At 34.6% G+C, this 12,520-nt stretch overlaps 1 protein-coding gene across 1 annotated transcript in view; it reads right to left on the bottom strand.

Moving 5' to 3' along the window:
* CAPN9_7 (calpain 2, (m II) large subunit) overlaps window positions 1–12,520 on the bottom strand; it is a 68,005-nt gene that overhangs the window by 45,662 nt on the left and 9,823 nt on the right. Inside the window, exons 3-4 of the mRNA XM_051215297.1 lie at window positions 9,973–10,042; window positions 500–752 (exon numbers count right to left, since the gene is read on the bottom strand). Coding sequence (XP_051068506.1) covers window positions 500–752; window positions 9,973–10,042 — 323 coding nt within the window. The remainder of the gene's footprint in view (window positions 1–499; window positions 753–9,972; window positions 10,043–12,520) is intronic.

Here is a 12,520-nt window from a genome sequence, read left to right as displayed (position 1 = left end):
AGGTTCAACTTGACTATCACATCATAATTAGACATGTAATTGGTTTACTTATTCTTGTTAGCCATAGGACTCACTATTTAGGAAATATTATTCCTTTAGTAGGAAGGAAACATTAATAGAATTACACATTTTGCGAACTAAAATTATAACTAAAACGAATGTGGTTAAATAGTGTTATACTTGTAACAAAACCTGTACATTCTGTAGATGAGACCGTATATAATGTAATCACTGTCTATTGATAAGTAGTCTTAAATAAGGATTCAGCAGTCTAAAGACTAAGCATTCATAAAGAGAACTGTAGATCCTGAAGTTTATCTCTGGTTAGTCTGTACTTGTGGATTGATAAAAGAGTCACATACTAAGACGAAACTGTTGTTCAGTTGTTCCCGGGTTTCAACGGATGCTTGACAAAGCCCACTGAGCAAAACAAGACAAAACATGAATCCAGATTTGCTTACCTCTTAATTACCATTTTTAATTGACAACTAAAACTTACTTTGCATAAGCTTTTTCTAATAATGCAGACCAAAATTCATTTGTATCAGTTGAATGTATATAAACTAATGATTTATGATAAGTTGGTAAACGATCATCTACAACAACCTCTTTCCATTCACCATAATTCCAAAAATGAAAACGAAATAAACCACAATATTCTTTAGTAAAACTTTGATCAATTGCTACAATTTGTTCAAATAATTTCTGATTCATTGATAAACAAGCAATAGCAGCTAATAGCCAACAATCACCTAAGAAACATATATGGAATAAGATAAAGAAATAACTAACAAACAATGACTATATATAGAAAAATGAAACAGTCAGTCAGAAACAACGTAGAACTTTGTACGTATGTACGTACATCAGTTCGAGTTGCCATGCCACATTGGCACAGAAATACAATTATCGATTCAAATCTCATAGTGGTAGAGGTAGTAAGAGTATAAGCAGTAATCGGAAAGATTAGCGTTTGAAGATGTTATTCAAGGAGTATAATCCACTGAAATAAATTTGGAAAGAGAATGAATGACTTTTCATATCCTTTCCTTGATTACTTGGCAATCCTATACAACAACAAAAATCAATAATATCATTATAATGAAGAAAAAATTGGATCGTCGGTTAACTGATTTCATTCATACTGATGGTTAGTTTTCAGGGTTCTCAAGGGCCGTTGTTATTGGGAAATTGTAAGGTATGTCGCCATTGCTAATATTAATGAGTTTAACTGTCGTGTAAAAACGGAATAGGTCAACTTTGGCCTGTTCGTGCTGTGCACAATAGATTTACGCAATCAATGATGTATATGTATACAAGAATGGTGCGAATGGTTCACTAGGGTGTTTGGTAGTACCTGAGGGGTTGCGCCACATGATTGAACTATACTATTCAGATTTTAGTGTTAAAGCCTAAACGGTGTCTGGTTCTCCTGTGAAGCGGGATTGAAATGTACCGTTTGGCTTGTCACTTGGAAATCTGAATGGTGTCTGGTTCTCCTGAAAACCAATGTAAAATTACCCTAACCCATAAGGGTATATTATGTAACTTATATAACTATGAAACTTTGATCGATTATTACAATTTGTTCAAATAATTTCTTATCCATTAATAAACAAGCAATAGCAGCTAATAGCCAAAAATCACCTTAGAAAAAAGTTGAAATAAGATGAAAATAACTAACAGACAATGACTATTTATAAAAGAATGAATGACCTTTCATATACTTTCCTTGATTATTTGGCAATCCTACACAAGAAAAAGTCAGTCATATATAATTTTAATGAAAAATCTCATAATAATTACGTTTTTACTAGTGAATCACTTTAAGAGATGTAATTTTCAGTGTATTATTGAGAAATTATGATCAGAGGAGAACATTATCTATCTTTGCTTAGAATGTTTGTCAATTAAGATAATATCAAGGTGATACGCACAGGATCCATATATGTCAATAAGAGACTGATCATTTGTAATCCTAAACATCAATCAGAAGATTCAAGTAGAACAATATCAATATATCAGGACTCGGTAGCTGAGTGGATCATGCGATGGTGTTTAAAGCCAACGGTAGTGAGGTCGAGTTCCGGAGTTGCAGGTACATCCAGCTGACCAGTCGCAAATAGGACGAAACGCGCGTCAAACTGGATTCCATTGCTACCCACTATCCATCTCTGCTCAAAAAGTAATTAGATTTTACATCTTTTAAGAATCTGTTAAAGCTTCCTACAGATTATGCTGTCTATGAGAGAAAATGTCATAGAATAGAAATTCGTCCTTATGGACGGACATAAATTATGCGTGTCCTCAAATTCTAATAACAATCCAAATAGATTTGTAAGAGTTTGCACAATATTCTTGGTTAGGATTAGGATTAAGGATTTCAGATTAGGATTTTCATCATGAACTGACATTAGCTGTAATTTTGATGGAGTTTTGTTCTCTGAGTTGGATGAAGCCTTTGGTCATGAAGCTTTTAATTGATCTTCTGAACGATCCACCTGAACTATAAATCTTCTCCATTATCATCTCATCAACTGTAATAAAACAGTACTTTATAGTGTTTACACAAGAATTTAATTAGTTTGTTTATAAATTTTAATAGTTATTTCATTATAGTATCAGACAACTGTGCAGTACTTATCCACAATCAAACCGGAAATCAAACCCAGAACTTTCATACCTCTGAGTGATTTACTAACTTTCAGACCATTAAGCCAGCATCCAATAGTTTACATCTACAATTTAAATCAACTCATGATGTTGCATAACCATCATCCAATGTCATCACTAAGTAATTGTCTGTTATCAGATATAGTTGAACTCTACTAATCAAGGATTCTCATCAGGACTTTATAACTTCATGAAACTAGTCATTTTTAAACACTAATTAAATACGGTTCATGTGCAATAGAATAGTTATTTAATAATCATTAATCATTAATTGTCAGTACCGAAAATCGATTGTCTTGAATGTGAAGTTAGTATCTTCAACAACAAAAAAACTTGAGTATATTCCATAGGACTAATAACAGCTCTTATTTGGATTTCTAGCTGAAATGAATATTTTAGTGAAACTGACACCATGGATTCTAATTCTATTTCTAAAATTTAAGAAATCATAGTTACTAAGATACATAATATTATCAGTTTAGGGGTCATGGAGATTGTTAAGATTTTGATTGAGATCATGAACCGATTGATGTTAGACCATCATTGAAAACCTGGAAGCACTGAACGGCCGTTTCGTCCTATTGTGGGACTCCACAGCAGTGCGCATCCACGATCCCGCTCGCGGGATTCGTGACCAGTGGAGCTAATCCGTGTCGGGTAGAAACAGGTGTCTACCTCAGTACAATGGAAGGTGTTCGCGCAACTCCGTGGATTGGTTGGGGTTAGACATTATTACCATTGGATGCTGGTTTAGTGGTCCAGTAGATTAAGCGTTCGCACGCGAGACTGAAGGCACTGAGTACGAATCCCACGAGCGGGATCGTGGATGCGCACTGCTGAGGAGTTCCACAATAGGACGAAACGGCCGTTCAGTACTTCCAGGTTTTCAATGGTGGTCTAACATCAATTAGTTCATGATCTCAATTAAATACATAATATTCATGGTAATGAATTATACTCATTTAGTAAATATTTAGCAAATTAATCAATAAGCAATTATCACTTTTACGGTATATTTTTTATTGATATCTAGAGTAATACATACTACTACTAATTAGGTGTTGAAATGTCAAACGATCAAGTTCAATATGTAATTTTACATTTATTGATGCAATTTCATGTTTTCCTGCAGTATAAAAACATCCTAAGTTAAATTATATTTGTAACCAAATGATCAACAGTGATGCAATTTGTAAGTTTATAACCATATTAATTAAAAATATAAACCATGACAACGTTCATAGTGAAATACTTATACACAACAGTATTTAAGCTATACAAAACAACAATTTATACATGTCCAAAATGAAACAATTGTCATCAACTGTTGAATGATCATTGTGCTACATCATAAATCAACTGAAGTTTGAATTGTACAGTTAATTAGATACTGACTCAGAAATTCTAATGATTGAATATTTGTCTTGAAATTTTAAGATCATAGCTTCGTTCATTGATGAGATCTTGATGGATCATTACTTAAGAATCTCATACTGAGATGGAATAGCTATTCAATGCTCTAAGTACAACAAATCTATATTGAATACAGCTTATAATTTCAAAATTCATTCATTTCTTTACAAACAGTTCTACAAATTTCGATAGTTGAGATCATGAGTCAATTGAAGTTAGATCACTATGGAAAACCTGGAAGCACTGTACAGCCGTCTTCTTCCATTGTGGGAGACCCCAGCAGGCCCTTAGATACCCTGGTACGGCTGAGAGTGGGGAGAGTCAGCGCCCTCTCTCTCTCACCCCCTCGAAATGCTCTCACATGGCCACTCACTGCCTTCTCGCGGCATTACTATCGTTTACGAAATCGAGAGAACGGAAAGCGAATGTCCGACACTAACCAGAATAGTAGATAGGGAAGATCCACCAAGTGGAGTTGGGCATCCGAGCAGTATCTCAGCCCTCACGTAAAACGAATGATTTATGTGGTGTTTATCTATTTGGTGCCTCCTTGTACCAATGTTTATGAGTTTAAATAAATAAATAATTAATTAAAAAACTCAGCAGTGCGCATCCACGATCTCGCCTCGCGAGGTTTGAACCCAGGACCTATCGGTCTCTTGCACGAACGCATAACCTCTAGACCACTGAGCCGACCGTCGTCCAATAGTGTTAATGTCTAACCTCAACTAATCCACAAAATTGAGCGACACATTCACTATCGTCTTCAGTGAGTTACTATCATACTAGAACTTCAAGAAATACCTCTTGAATCCAATCACTAGTGAGCAAATGCTGAATAGTATCAGAAAGAGGTTTTTGTGGATATTATAGTCATTTCAATAGTTGAGATCATTAGTCAATCTATAACTTTAAGGAAAATTACAAATAAAAGTCTCAAAAGATTTGTTATATTATTTTATCAAATATTTTCATAAAATCCATTTATATAAACAAATTGTATTTCACTGAATACCTTTCTCGCCTTAGTAACAAATATGACCTTCATAACAATGTGAACAATAATAATAATCACGAAAGATTTGTTACAGTGTTTATTTCGGAACTTTTCGTACGATCAGAGTCTAAAAATTCCATCATACACCTATATACCCGTCTACTGATGTCTATCGCTTAAACTAATATGACTTTCAAAAAATAAAATTGTGTGTGCCAGACAAATGGAATAAACATTTTTTTAAAATTAATCTAACTTATTACTTTTTGTAATGATCAGAATTAGCATTTCTGTAGTTACATAAAATCAGAGAAACTTTTGGACATAGACTTGTATTATTTGTTTAAACATATAAATATTGGTACAAGAAGGCACCAAATATGCATGCGCCACACTTCGTCATTCCATTTGTGTGAGGGCTGTGATACTGCATGGGTGCCCGAATCGAAGCAAGTGGTTTTCTTAGGGGACCACACCCGGAGCCATCAACCTAAAGGTCTGATCCACAAGACAGTGGAGCAATATAAGGAGATGCATTACATTTGTAGCCGGTGACCAACGATTGGTTCATATGCCATTTGTTCCCTCAGGATCTTGGAGCCAGCCCATGTGTACCATTGGTTTCGAATGAGGGTTTTCCAACTCTTCTATGTTGACCCACTGTGTCCACCAACCCTGTTAAAGCGTCGGACATTCACTTTTCGTCCTCTCAATTTTGTAAAGGACAGTAATGCCGCAGAAATGAAGCGAGTAGGACTTGTAAGGCTGTGTCTGTATATACGTGGCCACGTGAGAGCATTTCGAGAGAGAGAGAGAGAGAACTGACTCTCCCCACCCTCGGCTGTACCATGTCATTTTGGGGCGTAGATAAGTAGGTGTTGATTGATTAGACTAATAAATCACCGGTTCCCATCCAGACTATCACGTGACAACTCAGACGGTACAGTTAAATCCTGTTTAACACGAGAGCCAGATACCACCCAAGGCTTAATCTTAGCAGTACAGCTCAATCCCGTTTCGCACGAGAGTCGGAGAAATGAAAATTCTGCGAATTCTTATAATTAAAACCAATGATTCTTAAGAAAAGTTAGATAGCTGAAATTATTCTATAAAAATCCACACTAGAACGTAGCTCAAATTTCGTATTAGCTTTTACTTGACAATACAAAGTTTTCATAACCTAAAATAACAATACTTTTCACAAAAGTTCAGTCTCATATCATTATTCAAAAGTGAAGTCAGTTGGTGATATTAACTCTCTTATTTCTATCTCTAACAACTGCGATAATTAGACCAAGTTTGTTGAGATCACGTACAAATCTAAGTTTGATAACCACCAAGAACCTGGAAATACTGCACAGCTATTCGGTCTCCGTATGGGACCCTTGGACAGTACGCATCCAAGACCCCACCACCAGTATATAAAACTTGTAACCCCGGGGTTTGTAAAGACTTTTGGATTTCATGATCTACATAATGAACTGACCTTAAATAACCTAAGCATTGGAGTTAGAAATATGAACTATTAGATACTGACTGATTGTTTCAAAAGTTAAACGATCGACATGAGGTCTCAAATATCCTATGTTCAATGTCAGATGTTCTTGTTACTAGGTTCTAATCTACAATGAAACAACTGTTTAATAGTTCTTGATTTGCAATGATTATCTAACTAAGATCAATCAATAATGTAAACTGGGAAATCCTTTTCATCTAAGATTTAATCATTGAAAACAGGATAGATATAGTACAATTTTCAATTCAATTCATAATAAAAGAATATGAAAAGATGTCATGATAAATTTATTAAAATATTAGTTATCAACAATTCAATGGTCTAGTGGTTAAGCGCTTGCGTGCGAGACTAATGAGGTCATGGATTCGGATTTCGCGAGATGAGATCGTGGATGCACATTGCTGAGGAATCTCACAATGGAACGAAATGGTTGTCCAATGCTTCCAGGTTTTCGATGGTCATCTAGCTTCAATTGATTCATGATCTCAACCATTAAAATTACTATAATATCCACAGAACCTCTTCTAATACTAATTCAATAAAAATTTATTCAATTTTTAATAATCTACGAATATCCGGTTTCTATACCCTTCGGTAGTCTTTATAACCTAAGTAAATGGGTATCTATCGGCTTAATTCTTTCATATATGTCTTATGGAATTATTTGTTGGTCTCTAAGCTTTTTTTAAACATTTAGTAAGTTAGATAGAGAATGAACTAATCAGATCTTTAGAAAAAAACTCAGAGATCAACAGATCATTCCACCAGACATATATAAAATCAATGCATAATTCTGGATTCGAATCCTGAGGGGCGGAATCGTAAATGCGTACTACTGAAAAGTTTTTGTGATGTCCCAATAAGTATAATGAATAATAACTTTTGGGATCCATTTGTGGACCAATACTATGCCTATATTTTTTTATTGTATTATTGTTAAATAACTAAACTATTCATTGTCATGTCCCTCTTATGATGAGACATATTTTGATTTATGAACTGTTATGCAACGATTTTCCATTCTTGAATTATTCCCTGTCTATTAATCACTACCTCCCACATTCACAGCCACATTTAGCTAAATCTTTTACAAATGTTGTTTTCTATTTTATGATGTGATGTGGTCTGTTTGATTGGTATATAAACCCCGTATGTTTGAAATACATAACTCATATTGCAGAGGCTGAGATTGATGTTCTGGCTTTGCTAGTCAAGGAGCAGGACCAATCAGGACTCTAGACTGTACGTACGGGTTTTACACATCATTGATCCAATCGATAATTCACTTCTTCTCTAATTGGCAGTATCATTACATTAACAGGGCATACAGGTCACAAGTTATAACAGTTTTATACTAGGACCAAATGACTATTCAATGCTTTCAAGTTTTCTATGATGATCTAATTTCAATTGATTCATGAACTGAACTATTTAAAATAATTCTTTGATTACATAATCTATTCAAAAATGTTCAGACACTGTTGACTTTTCTTTAAAGAAATCTTTCTTTATGTTGAAGTAGTACAGTGATTAGATTAGAATAATATTAACAATATAGATTGTAATATTGTACATACACTATTACATAATCATTTATATATGAACATTACTGATTTCAATTACATCAATGTATTTACATATGTCTTATTATTATTATTATTATTATTATTGTGAATAGTATTGACATACATAGAATGATTCTATTCAAAGGGTTCTTTATATTCAATGAATTGAAAAGTTCTATCAATCATTTTGAATAGATAAATATTCTTATAATAGTGATTCAGTGTTAAGATTGATTTGTTTTAGAGTTCTATTGAAATATATCATAAGAGTCAACTTCATCAAATATAAAAAAGCATTTACAATGATCAATAATGGGAAAATGTTTATACTTGATTATAGTTCAGTAATGAGATTATTTTGATACTGATTATATTGATTTTAAAATAGGATCTCAACAATAAAATAATAAAATCTTAAGTGATAAACTAACTTAATAAATAGAATGAAATAACACAGGTTAAAATCATGAGTCGATTGAAGCTAGACCACCATGGGAAACGTAGAAGCACTGGACGGCCGTTTCGTCTTAGTATGAGACGCCTCAGCAGCACGCACCCACGATCCCGCACCACGCGGGGTCCCAACCCAGGACCTACTGGCTTCGCGCGCGAGCACTTAACCACTATACCATTGAGCCATCACTCAATAATGTTACAACTTATTGAAGATGCTGATAAAATGCAGTCTTTTAGGTAGCACTGACCAATAGTGCCAGAATGTTTGAGATGCAAGCTGATGCTTCAGGACTGGCCTGCAACAACACCTGAATTAAAGATAGAGAGTGAAGTAGTCGAATGCATCGATAACTTCACTTATTTTGGAAGTCTGATCAGTCTTAATGGGTTGATGTCTTACGAAACCACTTCACGGATTTAGAAAGCTCATTTGACTTTTGCCAACTTACGTCACCTTTGGCAAAGGCGAGATATCCGTCTGTCAATAAAAGGATAAGTATACTGAGCAGAAGTTCGTTCTGTTCTATTTTACGGCTGCGCAACAATGGCCATTAAGAGTAGGAGATACTCGTAAATTACTAGTAGTGCTTACATCTGCTGGGATCATCGGGTAAGTAATAGTGAGGTCAGATACAATCTATTAGGGAATGATGATAAATCAGTTGATGAGGTTGTGAATCTTCATCGACTGAGATGATTGAGCCACGTGTTACGTGTACCTGAACTCCGATTACCACGACACGACTAGTGTTGACTATGGTAAGAAGAAAGTTAGGGTCGACCAAACCAAAACAAGGCATCAGTGCTTGAAGTCACTAACTTCTAGTCTGAGGCATGTTGGTTGATGCAGACTACATGGTTGGGGTCCGCATGACTATCGTAACCAATAGTTGGAGACTGTGTTGTGACGTGGCTCAGAATCGATCACAATGGTATGGATGCATACACTCTTTGTCTTCCATTAAACCGTTAGATTAAAATTACTTCATACGTTTCTTTCTGCGAAATAATTCTTTATTCCTGTACCATGCCCTTATACAAAATATTTCTTTTATGTATTGCCACCACTGAATTAACCACTTCTATGAATTTGGTGTTCATCTTGTTGTACTAATGAGGTGTGACAACTTGGACCGATTCATATATGTACATGGTCCTACACTGTAGCTGACTGACTGATAATGATATTTCTTCAATATTAAGATCGGATAACTGATAATGTGCATTATTAAAGACAAAATTATCAGCTACTTATCAAGAAATTTCATACTTTTCAATAAATAAATATTGAATAATAACAATTGAATACTGGATTTTGGAAAATCTATTTCTTCTCATCAATCAATACTCACCTAATTCACCTTGACGTACATCAAATCGTGATGCACCACCAGTAATAAATTCAGGATTTGGACATATTTCCTGAAGAAGAAGAAGAATGGTATTCTCTGATGAACTGTTGAAAAGTGAATAAATATATCTACATCTTCAGTAATTTTGTATCATAAACCGATCTTAGTTAAAGAACCAATTAAAATTAGGAAACACTAGACAAATGTTTGGTCTTCGTTTGGTGTTCACCTATGAATTCAGCAATAATCATACTCAGATCTGCTAGCGTTTCTTGTGAGTTTTCATCCTTCATACCGTTAAGTTGACATCAAATAATCTACTTTTCTAACTACTATCTGTTCATGTTATTGCGTGATGTAAGATGATGTTTGTGATAGCGTTGTCAGCTATCTTGAAGATACGGATGATAGATACTACCGAGATAGAATGAAATAAGAATTCTAGTGATCTTTTTAGACCAATGTTGTCTTGTTGTGGCGTTCTAATCACTTTAATGTATATATATATTGAAATTGGAAGGAGAAACTATAAAGCTCATACAATTTCTAGTAAATTCTGAAAACATTTTATCAATTATATGAATTGTTAAACTTGAGTCAATTGAAGCTAGACCATCAGGGAAAACGTGGAAACACTGTTGAACAAGATTTCATGTATCTAACCATACTTATAACAAACTGAAAACTGAAGTAAAATTAAGAAAATTTCAAATTTGACATTTAATATATATATATATACAAAAGTCTAATGTAATAATAGATGTTAAGTTAGTTAAAGTAGTCGGATATGAAACTATATCTGTACTAAGTCTTGTACTAAACTGAACTCGTCAACAAAGTTTACTTACAAGCATAAGCTAGTCGATAATTGAATTGGCGTTATTCAACTCTTTATTCTAAGATGTTGCCACCAAATCATTTATAAATAAAGAGGATTAGAATGACACAATTTAGAAGAAGAAGAAAAAGAAGAAGAAGGAGGAGAATTTTATAGATCCTATTCACGAAGTCTATATGTTTATTAATCATCTAAACCAATAATCGTGAACCGATTAGTGTCAGACCATCATTGAAAACCTGAAAGCATTGAATGGCCGTTTCGTCCTATCGTGGAACACTTCAGCAGTGTGCATCCATGATCGCGCTTGTAGGATTCGAGCACAGGCCCTTCAGTCTCGTGCGTGAATGCTTAACTTCTAGATCTTTGAGTCGGCATCCAACGGTGTTAAGGTCTAAATTCAACTAATCTACAAAATTGCTCGACCATCTTCCATTGTACTGAGATAGTTACCTATCTCTACCCGACACGGACATAAATATAAACAGTTTTACACTTAGTTAATATCGTATAAAATTTTCTCATTAGTTCATATAAATTTTATCATTCATAAACGGTTTGCGTATGTGTGCAACACTCAATAAAATCGTTAATTTAATCAATATTATCGTTATCACTATAAAACTTCCATGTATTAAGAATAATATTATGCTCACTAGTGACTGGCTTCAAAAGATATATCCTGGAGTTCTAGTGAGAAGCAGTGACCAGTGGAGTTCAACCGGGTCAGTTGTGAAGTAGTAACTCACTGATAACAATGATGGATGTGTCGTTCACTTTCGTGGATTAGTTGAAGTTAGACATTAACATCGTTAGGTACCGGCTCAGTGGTCTGGTTGGTTAGGCGTCTGGCGCGAGACTGGTAGGTCCTGGGTTCGAGTCCCGCGGGGCGGGATCGTGGGTGCGCATTGCTGAGGAGTCCCACAATAGGACGAAAAGGCCGTTCAGTGCTCCCAGGTTTTCCATGGTGGTCTAGCTTCAATTGACTCATAATCTCAACTGTTGAAATAATTTCCTTATTGATAAATATTAGTTGCTAGGTGAATTTTACATCCTGAACATATCAATTAAATAATGCCCTAAATTCTAAGTTTTAACTCAATTATCATTTATGCAGATCTATTTTATATGTTCAATCAATGATGGAAAAGATTTAAATATTTGGTTAATTCATTGTTCTTATCATTAAATTACCATAAAAATGTAGAACGGAAATCATCTAGCGTTAGGTGGTTGAGGACAATCAACAGAAAATCCTGGACGTTGGAAGAGATGGTGCATATTGTAGAGTTCAAGTCTGACTTACAGCCAGTGTTGTTACTGTTTTCTTAACCGAACCATAATCAACCATCTGTAGAACTGGGATACTAACATACTAAGTGATCAATAAATATGGAAACTCTTTCTAGACGGCAAATAATGTTAAAGATAAGTACCTGTTTACTTTATTATAATATGATTTTCATGTCGATACTATCACTTTTGCCGGTCATGCTTGGATTCAGTTGTTATGCTGATCTCTCTACGAAAGCTTTTAAGTAACAAGACTTCGACTACTGTGAGATCAGCCCCTAGACTTTAAGTCACATTTATTTGTTTATTTATTTTAACACATAAACATTAGTACAAGGAGGCACCAAACAGATATGCGCCACATAAATCATTCGATTTATGCGAGCGCTGGGATACTGCCCGAGTGCCCAAACCGAA

The sequence above is a fragment of the Schistosoma haematobium genome, chromosome 2 (genome assembly GCF_000699445.3).
Source record: "Schistosoma haematobium chromosome 2, whole genome shotgun sequence".
Taxonomy (NCBI): domain Eukaryota; kingdom Metazoa; phylum Platyhelminthes; class Trematoda; order Strigeidida; family Schistosomatidae; genus Schistosoma; species Schistosoma haematobium.
This window is presented reverse-complemented; position numbering and strand designations above follow the sequence as displayed.